This window comes from Castor canadensis, chromosome 2, assembly GCF_047511655.1.
Source record: "Castor canadensis chromosome 2, mCasCan1.hap1v2, whole genome shotgun sequence".
NCBI classification, from domain to species: Eukaryota; Metazoa; Chordata; class Mammalia; order Rodentia; family Castoridae; genus Castor; species Castor canadensis.
This window is the reverse complement of record NC_133387.1, coordinates 183,640,372-183,661,830: the sequence shown is the minus strand read 5'-3', so window position 1 is coordinate 183,661,830 and position 21,459 is coordinate 183,640,372. Positions and strand designations below refer to the sequence as shown.

The window sequence follows — 21,459 nt, the reverse complement described above, 5'->3', positions numbered from 1 at the left end:
CCAGCTCAGGAATGCCCCCCAATCTCCCCTCTGTGAGGCCAGGACAAGGAGGGGCTGCAGTACAAAAACGACAGAATGGGAAGGCTCGAGGGAAAGCCAATAATGCTTCTAGATGGGCCTGATCACTTGTACCTAAGTCTCCTGCTCCTGTCCCCTCTGCCCTTCACCAGCCCCAGGATCCTCTTCCTTCCCCACCCCAAGTTCACTCTCTGCAGAAGCTCTCAGTCTAAACTGTGGGGACCCCAAGGTTTATTAACTGTCTCTGACAGCCAGGCAAACTCTTGGGGCACCTCTGTGCTCACCGTACCCTCTGTACCAAGCCTTAATAAAATTCTTTAAGCCAGGAAGTGAGGAGGACTGTGTTGGAGGTGCTCTGATCATTGGTGATGCCCTCCTGGAACCTGGGTCACAGGAAGACAGGGAGAGGGTCCCCTGGCTCAAAGCCCCTCCCATCCCCTCTATCCCTAGCTCACACACAAGAACCTGGCTGCCCCACTGTACCTGTGCAGGCTTTCCAGGATGGTGGAGTTGTAGTCAGAGACTGAGAAACTGCTGGCAAAGTCCCTGAGGGCCACCTCGGTTGTTCGGTAAGCACTGCAAGAAGGAAGGGAATAAGGATGAACCCAAAGAGCCCAAGTCTCCCACTGGCCTTAGAGCACTCACCTCCTCCTTCCTGGCTCTGCAGACAGAGGCCAACTGTCATGGTCTGCCAGGCAACCTCTCTTTTACATAGCAGACAAGGCCCCCATCGCCTGATCCCACCTACACACTCTGCTCCTGCCCCACCAGTCCTATGTGCCAGCCCAGTACTTTTAAAGTATGGTCCTGGACTGGACGCATCAGTATCCCCTAGTTAGACATGCATGTTTTGGCCCTGATCCAAAGCTATTGAATCAGAAGTTCTGGGGGTGTGCCCACCAGCCTGTCTTTTAACAGGTTCCCAGGTGATTCTGGTGCATGCTCTCCTGGGAGAAACAACCATGCAGCCCCTTTTTATCCAAACTGATCCATGAATCATGTGGCATCAGCAGGACCCCAGACCCAATCTAATGTCAAAAACCCCAGGTGACTGATTCCACAGGCACACTGGTGCCTTGCAGAGCAGTGTGCCTGGGGTGTTTGCTAAGCAAACCTCTAGGTCCTAACCCTACAGCCTTGGATTCTGGGGGGGCATTTTTATAAGCACCCCAAGTGATTCTGGTACATTCCTCTCTCTCTGCATGGAATTAGTACGTATTTCTAGAACATGCTACCCCCTTGGATGAGACCAGACCTTTGCACATGCTGTTCCTCTACCCAGAGGACCCATTCCTCCATTCTCTGCTTTCTCTTCCAAGCAGTTAGGCACCCTCTCCATACACAGCTTTGTGCGGGACTGTTGCTATAAGCCTTCCTCTCACATACCATACTAGAGGCTCTGGAAGGGTGTGATCCCATCTTACCTCTTTATGACTGGGTGTCACACTGTTTCTGACATCTCATTAAAGCTCAGAGAAGGCTATTTGCACAAGTGACACTCAAAGAACTGAACGCCTAAGGAAGGTTCAGACTTGCACAAGGTCATACAACTCATGGATAACAGATATCCATGGTCTTCCATCTGAATCGATCCGACCTTTCATTCATGGACCAGGACTCTGAGGCTCAGGTGGGGACAGACAAACTGTTCTAGGTCCTAGTCCTTAACCCTGGTTTTCTAAATGTTTCTTCTACAGAGAACTCACTGGGAAATCCTAAACCTTTCTCCCCAGAACTTCACACATATTGGTGAATCCTCAAAATCATCTTTGCCTCCTTGTAAAACCTTTAGAGCCATGGTTTTTTAGGACTTGGCAGGGCCACACCAACCCCATCTCATTCCAATTTGATGCATTCTAGTCCAAGCCACAACTGCTACCGTTCATGGTCTACAAAGGGCTTTGCACAGCCCGAGCTTCCAGTGCCCGGGTGTAAGAAGACAGGATCTGCCCAACACCCACCTGCCTCCCAGGCCCACCGTAACCATGCAGTGTGCGGTGATGGATGTGAGGGTGCTTTGATGCAAAGCCCTTGAGGAGAATGACGCTATTACAGACCCACTGATCATTGCCTGGGCCTCAGGGAAACAGCTTGCCCTATAACCACAGGATCCCTGGGTCACTGTCTTTTTGAATGACTCAAGGGTGTCCTGAGCTGGTGAGATCAGCCCTGGTTCCCCAGGATCTTTTTCCTCTTGCCTTTTTTTTTTTTTTTTGAGACAGGGTCTCCCTATGTAGCCCAGACTGGCCTTGAACTCCCTATCCTCCTGCCTCAACCTCCTGAGCCTCAGTCTTTTTAACCTGAGGTTCCAGTGATATGCCTGCAACACCCCTGAGGCCAGGACCTCAAGGCTTACCTCTCAAACCCTAGCTGCTGGCAGGTCTTCTTGGAGTCAGAATTGTTCCAGTTGCTGCTGCAGACAGGGAGCCACTCATGGGAGGTCCCGGAGTAGACTTTAAGCAGAGACTTGTCCCAATCAAACCGCACTGCAGGGCAGAAAAGGGCAGAGCAGGCCCTCAGTGCCAGGAAGCTTCAGGCTCTTGGAGGATGAGCTGAGGGGGGCTCTGAGAAGCTCTTGTCCTGGGATTCCTCACTGAGGTCTTGGAGAAGTCCCCGAGAGTGACCCAAGGAGTGATGGCCACAGGCCCAAATCATTCAGTAATGGCAGAGCCAAAGCAAGGGGCTGGGACAGGGAAGCTGTCCTTCTAGCAGGATACAGGAGGCCATTGCTGGAAGAGGGGCAAACACCACCAAGGAGCTGTCACCCTGAGAGGGCTGTGACATGCCCAAAGGAAAAGATGACAAGGGAAATAAAAACCCATGATCTGATGGAGTGCTCAGAAGACAGTCTCAGTCACAGATGGTTATCATTGTGGGTAAATGCAGAAGTGAAATGAGTGGGAAGAACACACACACACATACACACACACACATACACACACCACAGCAAGACTCTACACACATAACACATGCACAAACCTCCCAGGACCATAGCTTAAATAGATCTCATGCTTGTATAGGACTTCAAGAAACCATAAGGGGGGTAGGTTAAAGGTCACCTGCTGGATAAGGAGGAAGAGCATAAGGAGGAGGCTCCTGACAGACCCCTCCCTGCCCCCAGCTAGAGCTATTCTGCTTTTCTATTTGATACTTGAGAGTCATCAGATTTTATTTGAGAGTCACTAATCTTGTCCAATCCACTCACTTCAAGAATTAGCAAGTCAGGCGCCAGTGGCTCACACCTATAATCCTAGCTACTCAGAAGGCAGAGATCAGGAGGATCACAGTTCGAAGCCAGCCCCCAGCAAATTGTCTGTGAGTCCCTATCTTGAAAAAGCCCTTCACCAAAAAGGGCAGGTGGTATGATTCAAGATATAGACGTTGAGTTTAAACCCCTGTACCACAAAATAAATAATTGAATTAATAAAATAAATAAATAGGAATTAGCAAACTGAAGCCCAGAGAAGGTAAGTCACTTATCCAACTCACACAATGCTCAAAGACAGGTTTCAAACCCACATCTATTGCAATTATAACCCAGATATTCTGATTCTCTGTCTAGTGCCTTCTGTTTGCACTGTTACACAATTTGTAATACAGCTTGCACATGCCAGAGTACACACATACACATGCATGCACACACTGGCGTACACGTGCACACATGGGCACATACTCCCCATGCCTGGCCTCCTTACCACAGCCCAGCTCATCGCTCTTCAGCTTGCAGTCCACCACCCCATCACAGCGAACGGCTTGCATGGGGCAGCTCTCTACTGGCTCCTTGTACTTGATCCCTGTGTGACCCCGCCAGAAGTAGACTAGAGAAAAACAAGACAGATGGCAGAGTCACCACCAGCTCCAAATAGACTGCTCACTAAGCAGCCCAAGGCCCTGGGGGTTCTGAGGCACCGACCTGCAATCCCTCTCGAACTCTGGGGCTCTCGTCCCCCATCTGTATGGAGAGAAAGACTGCTCAGGAATGCTCCAGAATGCTCCAGAAAGTCCCTGGAAGCAGGGTAGCCACAGGCAGACTCAAGCAGCCAGCCACCCAGAGAGACAGAAAGAGAGGTGGACACTACTTTGGGAGCTCCTCCACCCTACATGCTGGCCGAGGTAGTGGTCAGAGAAACTTCCTTTTCCAGTATCCCACCTTCTCCCTTCAGAGCCTCTTTGGCATCTTCTCTTCTCTGTGTTTTACACGGTCACAGCAGAGAAATTTCTATCCTGTACAACACAACTATCCTGTCTTCTCAAGGGTTTCTGTACTTCCTACCTCAGTGGCTTCTGGATTTGCTTCCTCCTCCCTCTTCCCTAAACAAGGAGTGTCCTCTGTCCCCAGTCCCTGTCTTTAAATGTCTTCTCACTTGATGAACAACTCTAGGTAACTGGTTCCCAAATGTACAAGAAAACAACTTCACAAATCTTATGTGAATATCAGCTTCATTACTTCCTCTGTCTCTAACACCAATCTCTTCCAAACTCAGAACTTTGACCCCTACTACCTAGAAACAGCTCTCCTTGGAAGCCCCAGAAACCTGCATTCTGGCCCCTCACCCAGCCTACTTTTAACCTCCACATTCTCCCCTGGCCCAGTATGCTGTCTGTCAGTCACCAAGGTGAAGACTGCCCTAGTGGGCCAGCTCCTTCCGAGTCCCTCCTGATCTTTTGGTCTAGCCCCTCCTCTTCCTGTCCTGCTCCCAAGCCCTGGTGTTTCAGGCAACCCCCTCTCAGATGTTCAGGAAGCTGCAGTCATGAACCCCTCCTTGTGTTATGGAGAGAGCTCTGCTGGGGAGCCAGGAGGCCAGGCTCTAGTCCTGACCCCACTGGGTAGCAAGTTGGTGGCCTACACAAGTCACACTAACTCCTGGCCTGAAGGAGTCATGGGGACTCCAGGAAATGCTGCAAAACTAGGCTTCAACCTTTAATTCTATTTGGTGAGCCAGCCCTTGGGTGCTACGTGTCCATTCTGGGTCATTCCCAGTGCTCTCATGGAAGGGAGTGCCTGTGCTAGGAAAGGGAGAGGGAGCAGTGCAGGAACCCTGATAGGAGTTACCCTGTGGTTGGCATCACCCAGAGGCCTGGAGGCCTTTACATGCATCGTGACAGCGATTGCACTGCCTGGTCAGCAGATGGAGAAACTGAGGCTCAGAATGTTAATTAGCCTGCTGAAGCCACACAGCTGCAGGAGCAGAGGCAGGAATGTGTGATGCTGAAGCCAGGCTTTACCATCACGCCGCCTCCTCCCACATGGCCCTCTTCCTCCAACAACCCTGCCAGATACCAGGTGTTTCCTGGTCCTCGTCCACCCCGCCATCGCCAGCCTGTGCTACCTCTTCTGCAGAATCCTTACTCCTCAGCTCTCTGCCACACAGCCTGGCCTTGCCAAGCCAAACAGATGGCCCTCAGGTCCCCAAATGTGCACTCTCCCCTCTGACTAGGAGGGTCCCTCCCTTTCTCCCATGCCAGCCTTACCCACACGACACCCCCCCTTCAATGTCCAGTAGCTGCCCATCTGCTCAGGTGCCCAATTCAGGTCACAACTGCTCTCTCGTCTTTCAGGTCCTCATCTCGCTCCGCACTCTGGCCTGTACAGCTGTCACCTCTTCTTTGCAATCACTCTCCAAAGTATTTGGCTTGAGTTATTTCCAGCTCTGTTCCCCTAAGAGTCTATGATTTCCCAAGCACAGGACAGTGTGATGGGTGTGCATCTTGACTCACTTCCTAGATTCTCCACCATGCTGGGCTCCTAGTCTGCTGCTGAGCAGAGCCCAGGGCGTGTCTTGAGTATCTTTTCCAAAGAGAAAGTGAGAGGCCTGAACTCCTAGCACTGAATACCATATCCTGCAGACCAAATAACCATTGGAGGCTTTTCTAACCAATGCTTCATGATTTTTTTTTTTTTTTTTGGTACTGGGGTTTGAACTCAGGGCTTTATGCTTACTTGAGCCACACCCCCAGCCCTTTTTTGCTTTAGTTATCTTTCAGATAATGTCTCACATTTTTGCTTGGGGCGACTAGCCTCAGATTACAATCCTCCTACCTATGCCTCCTGCTTGGCTGGAATCACAGGTACATACCACAAGGCCCGGCTTATTAGATGAAATGGGGTCTCACTAACTGTTTGCCTGAGCTTGCCTCAAACCTTGATTCTCCTAATCTCTACTTCCCCAATAGCTGGGATTATAGACATGAGCTACCATGCCTGATCTGTTTGCTTGTTTGTTCTAGTAGCTGGAATTCTTAGAATGAAATTTTGTCCCAGGCATTGTGCCATCTTCTCACTTAGTCCTCATACTCCAAAGAAGCTGGGATGAGATCTTATAGCACTTGTAAGTTAAAATGAATGGATGAACATCCTTCTGTCTGAAGATGCAGAAATGGAGCTCAGCATGGTTAACCCATTCACTCCAGTGAGTTGCACAGTAAGTAGCAGTACAGATGGACCTGAGCCCAGGCTCCCCAGTGTCCTACAGTCTTCACCCAGCCACCTCAAAGGGACCTGGCTGTACCGTGTTTCAAGGCCATTTGTAGGGGTGTCCCTGTGTAGACATAATAGCCAGGAGTGTCTAAAGTCTCTGTCGCTGCAGAGTACCCGACTCCACTCAGCGATGACTAGAACCCACCCTGCTCCCTCCATTCAACTCACAGAGAAGGATGAGTGAGACCACGAGGGCGATGAGGAGGAGCACACACGCGATGAATGGCAGCTGCTTCTGGGCCTCCTGCCAGGAGAACTTGGGCAGGCTGAGACCTAGGGGCAGGTGGTAGAGAGGGGAAGCTATTGGGGAGGAGTCCGGTGTGGAGGAGGAGAGAAAAGGAAGCAAGGCTGGCCTAGGAGGGCCCTGCTAGGACCTCTGCACTTCAGGCCTGCCTGATAACCTTTTATGTCACCTCTCTTCTGGGCCAGTCAGGCACTGTGCTCATGTTCTACTTCATTCTCACTACATCCTTGTGAGCTGGAGAAACTGAGGCTCATGGAAATGAAATAATCTGCCCAAGGTTACTTGGCTAGTGAGCAGCCCAGCAGGGATTCAAATGCAGTATGTCTGGTTCCAAAGCCCAGCTCACCAAAAGAGCCTCACCTACCCTTGAGAGGATAAGACTGGGATGCGTCACCTACTAGCCAGGTCTTTGTGGTAGGGGGACAGGCTGACGTCTGCGATGTGTGGAAACAGGTCCACAGGCCTCTCTGACTTCCTGTAGCTGAACCATATAACCCACGGTCTAGAAGGCTGGAAGTAGGGGTGTCTGCCTGGTCAGAATCCCTCCCTTCCTGCTCTTCCCAGACACTGGTCCATTGATCATGACCTTATTCTCCACTGTAGTCTCCAGCTTTCCCAGCAGACACACAACACGGCCCAAGGAGTAGCCCAATCTCTAGCTACCCCTTGAAATCGGTGCTCTGTCCCCAGCTGAGCAGTCTCCAAGGTTACAAATTGCTTTGTTGGTCCAGGTTTCTTCCTCCATTCCTCCATGCCCCTCGTTTCCCACTATTCTGTGTTTTTATGTGATGGTTCCTTTCTGCTCACCCAGCTGTTCTCCTACATCATTGTCTCGGGGGCACAAGGAGCAGAAAGTGCCACCTGAGATCTCCCCATTGCCCACAGCTGGCTTCCCTCATCCTCTGCCCTCCCTGCAGCATCCCCCTTACCTGGGCTCTCCCTGGTGACCCTGGTGGCTGGCGCTGACCTGGCAGGAGATGCCCGGGTGGGAACGGCCCCTAGTGGTGTTGCTCTAACCAGGTACACTCTTGTCGGAGAGGATGTCGTGGAGGCTGACCTGACAGATGATGACGTGACAGATGATGACCTGCCCGATGATGACCTGGAAGGGGGTGCTCGGGCTGGAGAAGTCCGGGCTGGAGATGCCTTTGCCGGGAAAGCATTCTACAAACAGAGTGAAGGGCATCCCTCAGGCCAGCCACCCTGGCTGTGGGCCTTGCTGAATGGAGAATAATATGTTGGGGGCAAATGGCTGGACAAAGGAAGGACCAAGAAGAAAAGTGTGGCCAAGGATACAAGGAAGGTTCAGAGTCTGCTGCCTCTCTGCTCCACTCCAGTGTCCCCCTTCCAGGACCTGCAGAGCTGCAGGGCAATGGGCTGATTACCTGGGGCTCAGGGGCACCTGCTGAGGCTACATGTGTTAGGGAGGGTCAGAAGAAGGGGTTTCTGGGCTCTCCTCACCCTGAGACCTCATATGGAAGAAATGCAGGCCCCCATAGGCAAGGAACCACCCTTTCTGCCCTCTTCACTTCCACCCCTACATCACCATCCTTTTCTTTCATGTATGTGTATTAGACTATAAAACACCAGCCAAGCACGGGTTGAGCATACCTATAATCTCAGAACTCAGGAGGGTAGCAAATTCAAGGCCAGCCTGAGCTCAAAACAACAACAAAACTTAACCATTATACAACACTGCTGTTACTATAATCTGTTGTCTAAGTGTCTGAAGAATACCAATTAAGAAAAACCTTGGACTGGAGGTGTGACTCAAGTGGTAGAGCACCTGCCTGGCAAGTGTGAGACTCTGAGTTCAAACCCCAGTACCTCAATTTAAAAAAAAAGAAAGAAGAAAAGAAGAGCTCCTTTGTACCCTAGAACTCAGTATCACTAGAATTCCTGCACACACACATTTGCAGCTCTCTCTCTCTCTCTCTTTCTCTCTGACACCTCCCCCCCACCCCGCCACTCCCAGAGGAACTGGAGAAGCAAGAACAAGGTACGTCTGTGGTGTGATTTCATCATGCTTGGACAGGATCCTTAAGCTTGCTCAGCTGTAGGTTGAGTGATTTATTAATTCATATTTCCTGTGTTAATTTATCATTGGAAGACTGAACATGCTGTAAGTGCTTTACACATAGTTACTCATTTAACCATCCTAACCCTACAAGGTAGGTTAGGAACCATTATCATTCCTATTTTTGCACAGGGAGAACAGAGGCAGCGAGATTAAGAAACTTGATCTACTTCTCAGAGCTAGAAAGTAGCAGTAAGATTTGAGCCCCCAAAGTCAGGCTCCAGGCCTCCTTGAGAAGGGTTGAACGAAAGAATATAGCTCCTTGTTGCCAAGGAGCAACAGTACTGCTTCTGTCTGGGGAGCCCCCACCTTTGGGTGCACTAAGCCTAGGACAGGGTGCTGGGGGGGGTCAGGGCTCATGGGAAATGCTTGAATGTCCTTGGCTTATTGTCCATCAGATTGGGCCCCTTCTCTCCTCCCTCTCGCCCTCTATACCACTCTGGAAAAAAATTTGGAGGCTTCTTAAAAATCTAAACATAGATCTACCTTATGATCCAGCAATACCACTCTTGGGGATATACCCAAAAAACTGTGACACAGGTTACTCCAGAGCCATCTGCACACCCTTGTTTATTGCAGCACTATTTACAATAGCCAAGTTATGGAAACAGCCAAGATGCCCCACTACTGACGACAGGATCAAGAAAATGTGGTATCTATACACAATGGAATTTTATGCAGTCATGAAGAAGAGCAAAATGTTATCATTTGCTGGTAAATGGATAGAATTGGAGAACATCATTCTGAGGGAGGTTAGCCTGGCCCAAAAGACCAAAAATTCTATGTTCTCCCTCATATACAGACATTAGATCAAGGGTAAACACAACAAGGGGACTGAACTTCGATCTTACGTTAAAGCAAGAGCACACCTGGGAGGTATGAGGATAGGTAAGACACCCAAAAAACTAGATAGCAATTGTTGCCCTCAATGCAGAGAAACTAATGCAGATACTTTAAAGCAACAGAGGCCAATAGGAGAAGGGGACCAGGAACTAGAGAAAAGATTAGATCAAGAAGAATTAACCTAGAAGGTAACACACATACACAGGAAAGCAATGCAAGTCATCTCCCTGTATAGCTATCCTTATCTCAACTAGCAAAAACTCTTGGTCCTTCCTATTATTGCTTATACTCTCTCTTCAACAAAATTAGAGATAAGGGCAAAAATAGCTTCTGCCTGGTAGCAAGGGGGTGGGGGGGAAAGGGAAGGAGGGGGTGTAAGGGAGGGGGTGGGGGGAAGGGGGGAGAAATGACCCAAACATTGTACACACATATAAATAAAAGAAAAAAAAAAGATATCTCTCTGATCTCCCTCGGGCCATCTCTGCCTCTTCAGCCCCCTTCTGAGTCCCCAGAGCAGGAACTGACCTGGCCCAAGGGCCATGACTGACTCTTATAATGTCTGCCAATGACTAATTGGCTGCTCAGGAGGGTGGCTGTCCTGGGAGCAGCAGGAATGGTGGAAACCATGGAAAAAGCCCACCTGTGCCTGGGGACCCAGTGCTGGGCTGCGGTCCTTCTGTACAAAGAAGACAGAAGACTCTGAACCTTTTGGAGCTCTGTTTCCATCTGTCACCAGCCACTGTACATGAATGCATTTGCCATCATCCTCACTAAGCAGACCAGCTGCAAGTCCTCCTCACAAGACCATCTGGTCCAAGTTAACACCACCAGCCTTATCTTATCATCTATGATGTTTCAGTTTCACTTTTTAAAGTCACTGTTCTGGGTGTCAGAGGCAATTTGGTTTGGTTCTATCCTCATTTTCTGGGGTCTAAGGGAAAGAATTCAAGGAGGACTCTCAAGTTGACTTACCAGAGGCAGAGTGGCTCCCCAGGGAACTGCTGGGGTCCATTAATGCATGGGGGTAGATACACAAGAGTACTGATGCCCTGGCAGGCTGCACAAAGCATGACACAGCTGGTCCGGAGCTAAGGTCACCCTCTCCTGGCCAAAGAAACTAGCTTTCCATAAAACATGGACTAACTGGCCTTTGGCACCTCCAGATGGAACAGGGCTAAGGTTGGGAGCAAGGAGACGCTAAAGAGCTATAGAATGTATCTTTACTTTAGGGTTGGGGAAATGGGTTTTATGCATGCTAGGCAAGTGAGCTACACTCACAGCCCAATTGGTTTTTTTTTAAGATGTTGGGAATAGAACCCAGAGCCTTGTACCTGCTAGGCAAGCACTCTACTCATGACCACATTCCCATTTGAGAGGGCATATGATGACAGCTCTGGCTTTGGGGTCAGGCAGACCTGAATATCAATTCTGGATCTATCATTTAGTAGCAATGTGACCTTGGGCCAGACATTTACTGCCTAAGCCTTTTCTCCATCTGTAAAATTAGACTGGTACTGCCCTGGCCAGCCCCTGACACACAGGAGATACCTAGGAAGTGACTGTTCCTCTCCCGCTTGCCCTGAAACCACAGCACCTGGGCTGAGATTAATAGTCACAGGCAGCTGAAGGGGCTGAACAGGGGGGTGAGAAAAGAGGGTGTGAATAACAGCCAGATTAAGGTCCTTTAATCAGAGGGACCACCATGTAAGGCCCCAAGTGGCCTTCCCACCAGTGGTGGCCTAATCTTTACTCCTGCCAGGGACCTGGCATTACAGCATCTTCTTGGTGTCCCTCCTTGTAAGTTTCACACTATGACTCTTTCCTAACTTCAGGGGATTTCTGTCATTCAATATAAGAAAATACACATCACTCACAGGGATGGGGCACTTTTGAATTTACATGTTTTGAGGTCATGTCTATGACCTCATGAGAGCTTCATCTCACACTGAGACATTGAAAGTTCTAGAAGCCCGTTTTACAGTCAGGGAAGCCAAGGTTCAGAGCTGGATTACCAGCTCCACAGGGTCAGGACTCCACCTCCACCCACTTGTACCCGGGTTCGCTGCCCTCCTGAGGCAGGAGAGCCTCTTGGTGCAGTATGCACTTGTCTCACATTTGGGACACAGAAAAGCACTGGGGCCTGTGGCCCTACAGGACTAGGAAATCTATTGGGAGCTGAGGTCAAGCCTGGAGGTTCCTTCAGGGATCTTAGTCTTGTGCTACTTTCTGGTGTGAACCATGTTGGAGTCCATGGCCTGCCAGATCAGGACAGAGCCTAGTGACCTGGAGCAGTCAGGGTTAGAGCCACTATGCTGGAATCTAGCTGTGTGACATTGGGCAAGTGACTTAACCTCCTTACATCTCAACTTCCTTATCTGTAAGGTCCAGTGCACACCCTACTCATGGCATGGTAGTCACAGATTGTATATGCAAAATGCCCAGCACACAGTGAAGGCTTGAGTGACATTGACTATGATGGTGGGTTTTGTTTGTTTGCTTAAGAATGTTTGGCTTGAAATAGAAAGACCTGCTTCTAATTGGATTTTCCTGGGCAAACAACGTGGAGCCTATCAGAACTTGTTTCCTTAAGAGTAAGGTGGAGCCAATCACCTTCATCCCCCCAGATAAATGGGAATATACAAGAAAAATCCTGGTATGTAAATTGTCCAACAAGCCACTGGATACTGTACTCCATCCCATTTCAACCTCCTCACAGCTCTTTGCAGTTGGTACCCATTTTATAAATATTGAAACTGAGGTCTAGGGAAGTTAAAAACAGGCCCAAATCCCACAGCAAGTAAGTGACAGGGTTCTGGTTCAATTCCAACCAGGTCTGCTAGGAGCAAGTAGGACTAACAGTATTGCAATTGTCCTGTGGGATTTCCTTTGTCTCTTCAAAGACCACCATTTGCAGAGTTTCACCCCATTATTTCATTCCTAGTGAGGAAACCTGCACCACTGATCACCCATAGTTTATACACGAGGAACTGGGGCTCAGAGGGACTAAACAGCAGGTCCAGCTCCCACCTCAAACAAGGAACCCTGCAATGTTCTAAGCCCTAGCTGAGTGTCTCCACCTGTACTTGACCCTGTCATTCTGTCCCTGTCTCCTCATTATGAAGGGGCCAGGGATGGAGGGGGTGGGGGTGAGGTGCAGAGGGAAATGGGCGGGAAGATGGTGGGGGAGAGGGTGTTTTGTAAAGTTGGAGGAGGGGAATTAGACTATGGGCAGACATAGCGGGAAGCCAGGAGCAGTCAGAATGGGTAATGCCGGGAAAACGCTGGCAGCCCTGAGCCAGAAGTGTTCTCGGTAGAGTGAGTCCTCTGCTATCAGAGCTAGGGGGAGGCAAGTGGAGAGCAGTAGGTCCCTCAGAGTAGGACAAAAGGAGAGTCCTAGGACCCCAAGATCTGAATAAGAAGTGCCATGTGGGGGTCTGGGAGCCCTATAGGGACGTCAGGATGGAATGCAGCTCCAAGGCCAGAGGCAAGCAGCAGCCATCCTCTGACTCTTAACCTTGACCCAAACATTGCAGGGTGTTAGGAAGCATTCTCGTCTGCAAGGACCATCAGAATGGGACATCCCACAGCCATTCCTCTTTAGGCATTTCATGACCTGCCACCCCACCCTGCTAGAAGTTCTTCCTGATGTCTAACCTGCTATGGTACTAACTCATTTCCTTCCCTCAATCCTTGGAAAGCAACTGCTGAGATTACACCCTCCCACCTGGAGGCTCGACCTCACCCTGACATGGGATGCTTTGAGCAGGCGGGGAGCAAGGAAGGGAGGAGACTTCTTGTCTAAGGTCCTTAGTACAAGGAGCAGAGCCCAGGCCTCCTGCCCAATCCTGACCTTTGCCAGTGAGCACAAGACCCAAGAAGGGAACTCAGATGCCTGAGTCCCTGCAGGGCCCTGACCTCTTCACAGGCCTCCTGCACACCAGAAGCTCTTCAACCCATGCAGAACAGGTGGCCAGGACAGAGTAGGGCACCTAGGTGGAACCTCTGGCCGTTTCCTGTCAATCATTCTTTCCTGACCCCACCTTTGCTCCCCACCTTCCCCATGGTGGTCTCTGGGGTTATCACTTGAGGTAACACAGTTGTGAGCCCTTTCCACGTCAGGAAACAGGCCAGCATGGCACACCAGCTGCCACTCCTGCCACCTGGCTGTGCCTTGTCAGTGGCCAGGGTTCCCGTTCCAAGCACATGTGGGTCCTCCAGAGGGCAGCACAGAAGGCTAGTGGGGCAGTGGTCCATGGAAGGCAGTGAGGGGTAGACCAGGAACGGAGCAGAGAAGAGCAAGCCTTGGCTTTGAGGCTCCTCCCAAGCCTTTCCCTAGATAAGAGTCTACCTGAGTTATCATTCCATTTTACAGACTGGGAAGTAGAGGCCAGGAATACTAATGTGCTTTGTCCAAAGTTGCTCAGGCCCATCTAATAGCACAACAGGGACTTAAAAAATCCAAGGCCCCTTGCTACCAGTCCAGTATTCTCTATATGTCCACTTCCTGGGGTGGATTCTGCACCCCCAGGTTAACAGGGAATTTTTGTGACTTCCTGCTGGAATTCTGCCCCTTGGACCCTTGCTGGGTGGGGGATGGGACTTAGTTAACAAGTACTTGAGTGTGTCCTGCCTTTGGCCTCCCCTGTAGACTAAGTCAGTGGTGCCAGAGGGCAGTGGCTTCTTATTTGTGTTGAAGGATATCACAGTTGGCTCATGGGTGACTTTGTTTCTATGTGGCCACTGCTGTGGCCTGAGCCCCAAGCTTGGCATAGAGGCTGCTCTCCAGCCCAGGCAGTGAACTCAGATGCAGATGCAGAGCTGTCACTCAGAGCTCCAGGAAGACTGCAATGGGAACCCTGTACAAAGCTTTTCTGCTAGGCCTGAACACCATCCAGAGGCAGCCAAAGTACATCTTCCTAGCCTGAGGCAGCCCCGAGGGGTACCTTCAGATGCAGTCAGAGCTCCCTCTGGAGTCATCCCTTCATAAAGCCACCACTGTGGGGACAGGCCGGGCATGTCACAGGCTGAGATGGAAGTATTTTGAAACCCCTCTAGTCTAATAACTCAATGAAGGCCCAGAAAGGCTCTGTGACTTGCCCAGGTCACATGGCCAGTTGGGGCAGAGGCAGGGGCAGGGCTAGAAGCCTGACCCTGTGGTCTCCATCTTTGGGCTGTTGCATAACACCTAGCTGCCCCTTACCACCTTTCAGTGCGGAAGGCCCCTTCCCCAGACTTAGGCCCTGGGGCAACCCCTCCCCTTCCCAGTGACCTGAGTATGGAGGACTGTCAAAGAGTGGCACAGGCAGGACCACAGGCTGGAATCCCGGTACTCTGAGCTAGGCAGGAGGAGGTTCTCTCTGGAAGCACTAGGGGCACTGAGAGATAGGAACCATCTTTGTCAGGGCCTAGAAAGCTTCCTTGCCTGGGAAGCCAGGGGCTGGGGCTAGGGCCCTGAATGCATCCCAGCATACATCAGACTGGATCGGGCTGGAGTGGATTACGGCTTCTTTCCTTTCTCACTGCCTGACCCAGGCTTCACTGTGGCTCCATGGATGCAGGAGTCTCCTTACTCTCCCTCTTCTTGAACCTGGAGAAAACCCACAAATACAGCTCCCCCTCCAAATGTCAGCAAGTTTCCCTACTGCTTCTTGCATACAGTACCAGCTTCCATGTGCGCGTATGCTAAGCTCAGGGACCCCCATCGGCCTGAGTGTGACCAGGCTTCAGACTAAGGATCAGAGCCATAAGGCCTCCGGGGCTTCAGGTGTGGAAACATAGGGGGTCTTGCTTCTGCTTCTAGCCAGCTGTGTGACCTTAGAGACAGTTACACTCTGCTCTGGTTTTCAGCTCCTTCATGGAAAAAAGGAAAAGGTTGGACCATCAGCTATTTTCCAGTGGGTTCCACTGAGCATTATGATCCTATGAGGTGTTGTGAAGCCCAGTGCTGGGGGCTGTGATGGGGCTCTGGAGCCCTTTACCTTCCTCAGACTAAGAAGATCCAGTTTTCAGTTTTATACAGTGGCCTTTTCATAAAATTTCATTTGAATAAAAGCAGCAGCTATTACATGCACTTGAAAATGACCTAGAGAGAGCACTCAAGTTCCTTCTAGTTTAGGATGCTTCCTACACCTGTGAAAGAGCCTGGGCGAGAGACCCTTGTTAGATCAGAGTCAAAACAGTTCTGTGTTCATTTAAAGGTTCATTCATTCATTCTTTTATTCCTTCATCAAAGATTTTAAAGAATCTTGAGTATCAGCTATTGCCAAGCCAATGATACGTCCTGCCTCAGTTGCTTCCTTTGTCTATGCCTTCCCTGTCTGCCAACGCTAGGGTGGTGACACAGTTCAGGGCCATCTTGGGTATTTCTTTCCTAGCTGAGGAACCTCCACCAGGTGCTGCCAGGCTCTCTGCTTGGTTGACAAGCTGGGTTCCCTGTGGTGTCTTTCCTCCTGCCCCCCTTCCCTCCCCACACACAACACCAGTACCCTGTGCACTTGGCCAAGCACCATCCACCCCCATTGTTTGCTATACTAGGAGGAAGCTGTTTTGTCAAAACAAGACACTTAGGTTAAGTGGCCACTGTTACATGTCAGGCAGCCTTCCCGCCCAGCACCCAGCCTGAGCTCCCCCCACACTCCTACATACTTCAGGCCAACACGGACAGCATGGCAGGCGTGCTAGGTAGAGGACTGCTCAGAAAACAACAACATGGAGCAGAGGTCCCAGGTGTGGGTGCATACCTACAGGGCAAAGGGCAAGGGCATGAAGGCTGTGGGATGGCAGGGGGACCTGAGTCTACTGGTCTGCCATCTTGGAAACCTGTCTAGGTCCCTGGGGTAGTCTCATCCTGGATGGCCCTGGGTCTCACTAATCTAGAGCATTTGTGTCTTGGGCTGATGTAGAACCAGCTCCATTCCAGGAATCTGCAGAATAAGAAAAATCTGTCCTACAAAGGATTATTGTTTTATCAATGGGCCTACTTCAGTCTTTGTTTAATAAGCATTGTACTTCTCTAAGCATTGAAAAATGTGAACCATTTTGAAAAAGCACAAAATATTCACTATTTGCAAGAACAGTGCACATAGCCAGTGTGGCACACCTGTAGTTCCATTCTATAGACATTCACAACTGTCATGGAGCCAGAAAGGGAGGGCAATGCATTTAACACTCTTCTTTGTAGGTGGGGAAACTGAGGCATAAAGAGAAGATATTTGTCCAAATTTAGAGGAGCCAAGACTAGACTCTAGATGGTGATGATAAATTTTTACACTCTATGACTATCTGCATTATCTATCTCTCTGTTTCTCTCTACCTACCCATCCATCCATCCATGCCAGATGCTATTCTAGAGACTCTTTACTATGTGAAAGACTCTCCTGAGACTTCTTGAAGTAGGTACTGTTGTTATTCCTTTTTTTGTTGTTGTTTTATTGTGGGGGTTTTTTTGGCATTACTGGGGCTTGAACTCAGGGCCTCACACTTGCTAAGCTTGCTAGGCAGGTGCTCTACCACTTGAGCCACTCCACCAGTTTTGTTATGGGTATTTTCTAGATAAGGTCTCACAAACTATTTGCTCAGGCTGGCTTCGAACCTCAATCCTCCTGATCTGTGCCTCCTGAGTAGCTAGGATTACAGGCCCAAGCCACTGGTGCCTGGTTGTTATTCCATTGGAATTGGGGGATTTATTTAACATCTTTGTGCACTGGTCTCTTTCTTTCTTCATGTGTGTGTGTTTTGTTGGGGATCAAACGCAGGGCCTTGCACATGCTAGGCAAGCCCTCTACCACTGAGCTACATCCCCTTATTGATCCACTTTACAGTTGAAGAAACTAAGATGTACACAGCTTAAGTGATTACCCAGAGCCAATCTAGAACATGGTCAGTTTTCTGTCTCAGCATGCAACTTTCCTCTTGTTAGTTTATCCTTGAGGCAGGATCTTGCTATGTTGCCCAGGCTGGCCTCCAACTCTCCATCCACCTGCCTCAGCCTCCTGAGCAGCTGAGATTATAGACCTGCACCTCCACACCAGGGTCAGCTTTTCTTCTGAATACAGAGAAACAGAGTGCCTTCTCCACTCCTTTTCCAAGACCCTTCTAAAGACCCAACAACTCCCACATCAGGCTTAAACCCACTGACCACCATCTCCTGCCCTACTTTTTTGGAAGTTAAAGACAAAATGCACAATGAAGCTCTCAGCAATCAAGGCTCAGGGAGAAGCACAGCCTATGTCATTGGCCTCTCCCAGCCCAGTCCTATTTAACCAATCTTAATAAACTTGCCACAGTTATGATTAGGGTCTTCAACTATAGCCCTCCCTGCCCCACCCCAGGCTCACCATCTTGGGGATTTCACCTGAAACAAAGGAGCAAACTTAAGAACCTTAAATACTAGAATGGTTCAGTTCTTTCATTCCAAGATTAATTCAGATAACCCCCCTTCCAGAATAATCTGGGACCTACCATACCTTTGACACTTAATTCATTAATTAATTGATTGATTGGAAGTCCTCATTTTCCCACCAGAAGTGAAGGTCTCTGCCCCTCCCTGTGCCCTTCTCCTCCCATGTTGGTCCCTGACTCTGGAGAGATGAGCTTCCTAGGTATACATCACCTTGTCACCATGTCACCCTGTCACCCTGTCACCCCAGGAACAGGCTCTGCTGTCCAGTTCCACTGTGAACATGCTGCGTTTTAGACAGCTCAGTCCTTCTCTTTGGGTCTGGGACATCACCTTTAGTCTTCCAGCAAGATACCGAGTATGCCCATGGCTGCGACTGTGGTTTCATTGTTCCTGTGCCCCTGACAACTCCACTTTGCCATACAAACCACCCTTCCCCCCACCCAGAAAAAAACCTTCAATGAAGCCCAGAAACCTAAGACCAAATGACCTTGGTGAGGTGAAGACATGAGCCAAGGAGGCCAGCGCAGAGCACAAGGAAGCAGCCTAAGAAAAAAAGTCAGGAGGGAATAGTGGAATAGTGGTGGGATGAATGGTGGTAAAGGCTGCAGAAACCTATCTGGGGTTCAGAATGGACCACAAGCTATCTATAAGCTAGAATCTGGGTTGGTCTTCCTCCAGCCCAGATTCTACCATATCAGTAAAGCACAAAAACCATGGGCGAGGAGTAGAGAACAATACCTAAGGATAAGTCAGACTGCAGAGGGAATGTCCTGAAGAAAAGGAAGTGCAGGCACATTTGAACAGAATTTTAGGAAGCCTTCACGTGTGTATATGATTGGCTTTTCCACAGAGGATAATTGCTGTACTCTGTCTCCCTAAGAGCAGAAGAAAAAGGGAATCTGAGTTATAACAGAAGGATTTGTGGTTAGACACGAGGAAGCATTTCCCGAGCACAAGGTTATAAGCCCCAAAAATAAGTGATCGAGGGTGGTTGAAAAAAACTCCTTGAAAATCTTGAATGGAAAGTCACATTTTTCTGGGAAGGTTTAGGAGTCCAGCTACAAAGTTAGATTCAGTGACCTTGGAGATCAGTTAAAATACTCTTGACTTCCAAAACCAATGAAAATTAGGTTAGATTAAAATAGATTAGGTTAGATTCTTAACCAGTAAAATTGGCCACCTAACAACACAGATGTCCTGACCAGAGTGCCCACAGGCCACAAAGTGAGATTCAGGAGTCAGCCACATGGCCCTGAGGTGCTTAGAGTACAGACCCCAAATCCCATCAGCTTATCCCACCAGGGACTCCTCCTAGGGACCATGACAAAAAAGGAAGCCAAAAGATTGGAACCCTAAGCAACTTCCAACCAGAAAAGGTATTTGGTTTCCCCAAGCCCCAGGCACACAGGTGGCAGAGCCCCACCTGTCTCTCAGCCAGTCCTTGCTCCCCGGTTCTGGCCAAATCACAGAGGGCCATAAATTCACTCACCTGGTGGCTGTCCCTTTCCATGGTCTCAGAGGGATGAGTCTCCAGGCTCAGCTAATGTCGAGAGGAAGATCCATGTTGGTTCCCTGCTCCCCAGGCATGTGGGGAAAAGGAGGCTGAGGGCTGAAGGCTGGCCCCACCAAATGGGGCGGGGAAGATGGTAGGGATGTGTGAGGTAATCCAAGTATAAACAACCAGAACTGGCCAGACCTGTCCCTCCGCCCCATCCCAGGCCACCCCAGTTACTCAGCGAATACCGGAATACTGGAGTGCAAGCTACCTCTTCTCCAGAAACTGCCCCCCCACCACACACACCCAGCAGCCACCAGGGCTGCAGGCTGCTCCTACCTGCAGGGGACCCAGGAGGCCCTGTGCAGATGGTTTAGTCCCCATTGGCCTGAACCCTCTAAGGGATGACCCTGTCCCCACAGGAGATGTCCAAGGCCGGGCAGAGTCCTACTCAGTGTCCAAATGAGGGCATGTGGCCTGGCAATTTTCGTTTTCTGAGCTCTTGTTTATTTCTATGAAAACTCAGCCAAAAAATTGAGATCAAATGACCTTTAATTATGTGCATAGTGAATTGCCTCCATTGAGAATAATAAAATATTATGAAACCACATGTCAAGGTTAATTAAAATAAGACATATAACTATCTGAATGGAAACCGGTCTGAGAAATATTGGGGTGACTCATGATCCTATGCTGTGCTCCATTCCGATGCTTCAAAGAAGTAGAGGAAAAGCCACACGCCCCAAAGCTGGCAGGGCTGCTGAGAAGGGGCTTTAGGTGGACTCTGGAATGAGCATTCCAAATTCTGAGCATTTGGGAACACTAAGATTTTTAGAGTGTGAAGGAAGTTCAAAGATCCTGTGGCAGTACCTTCCATCTTGTTTTTCAGATGAAGTGACCGAGGCCAGAGAGGCTAGGGAACCCACACAAATCACAGGCAATACAGAATTAGCACTAATAATCAGGTGCAGGCTAGCCTGTGAACTGCTTTACACAAATTCTTCGTGCAGTCATTCAAGAAGAATTTATCAAGGGCCTCTTACATACCCTGCTCCAGTGATAGCATAAAAACCAACATGGCCACAGGATGGTCAGGAAGGGAGACAACATCCTTTGCTAAACCTTAGGGATTTTTCGGGCACACAGGGATCATATCAGGAACTGAATCCGACAGAGAGAACAGTTTTCCAAAATCCAAATACTTCCCAAGTTTGAGAAATATGAGATTCACCAGCTGGCCCCCTGACCTGGACACTTAAATGGATTTTAAAAATGGGTGACTACCTTAGTTTGTGCCAGTTTCTTTTTTCTCTGCTTTTTTTTTGGCAATGCTGGGGCTTGAACTCAGGGTCTACACCTTGAGCCACTCCACCAGCCCTTTTTTGTGAAGGTTTTTTTCGAGACAGGGTCTCTTGAACTATTTGCCCAGGCTGAAGGATCGAACTTCGATCCTCCTGATGCCTTCTAAGTAGCTAGGATTATAGGCGTGAGCCACCGGCACCCAGCTAGTGCCAGTTTCCAACTACTGAACTTCCTCAGTTCTGCCTGTCTTCTCTAAAGGATGCTCCTTTTGTTACAAAAGCTCCAGTTTTGCTAAACCTCAGTGGAATACCCTGGGTTTCTAGACAGAGCCTCTGTTCGCTATGTACGATTCTATTCTGCATGTGAATAAAACAGTTGGCTTTTATTTTAGCCTCCTTTATGGTTTCTTAGTTTACACTAGGGACACAGTAGCCCAGGCTCCTTAGAGCCACTAGCACTGAAGGAACAAATTAATAAGCCCATAAGCAGTACACCAGAAAATGCAATAGGGAAGAATAAGGCAGGAAGGGACCAAGACAGCTGAGTCACAGTATGAAACACAGTGGCCAGGGATGGGCTTCGGGTGAGATTTGAGCAAAGA

General features: G+C 49.4%; 1 protein-coding gene across 4 annotated transcripts in view; it reads right to left on the bottom strand.

Annotated features, from left to right (window-relative positions):
- Tmprss13 (transmembrane serine protease 13) overlaps positions 1-19,695 on the bottom strand; it is a 36,768-nt gene extending 17,073 nt beyond the window's left edge. For 2 of the 4 annotated variants that reach the window (XM_074066645.1, XM_074066647.1), the window contains exons 1-7: positions 19,551-19,695; positions 7,670-7,904; positions 6,665-6,769; positions 3,932-3,970; positions 3,714-3,836; positions 2,375-2,504; positions 502-594 (exon numbers count right to left, since the gene is read on the bottom strand). In XM_074066645.1, coding sequence (XP_073922746.1) covers positions 502-594; positions 2,375-2,504; positions 3,714-3,836; positions 3,932-3,970; positions 6,665-6,769; positions 7,670-7,904; positions 19,551-19,571 — 746 coding nt within the window. In that variant the 5' untranslated portion in view covers positions 19,572-19,695. The remainder of the gene's footprint in view (positions 1-501; positions 595-2,374; positions 2,505-3,713; positions 3,837-3,931; positions 3,971-6,664; positions 6,770-7,669; positions 7,905-19,550) is intronic. The other 2 variants (XM_074066646.1, XM_074066648.1) reach the window with 1 other exon arrangement.
- Positions 19,696-21,459: the final 1,764 nt, after the last annotated feature.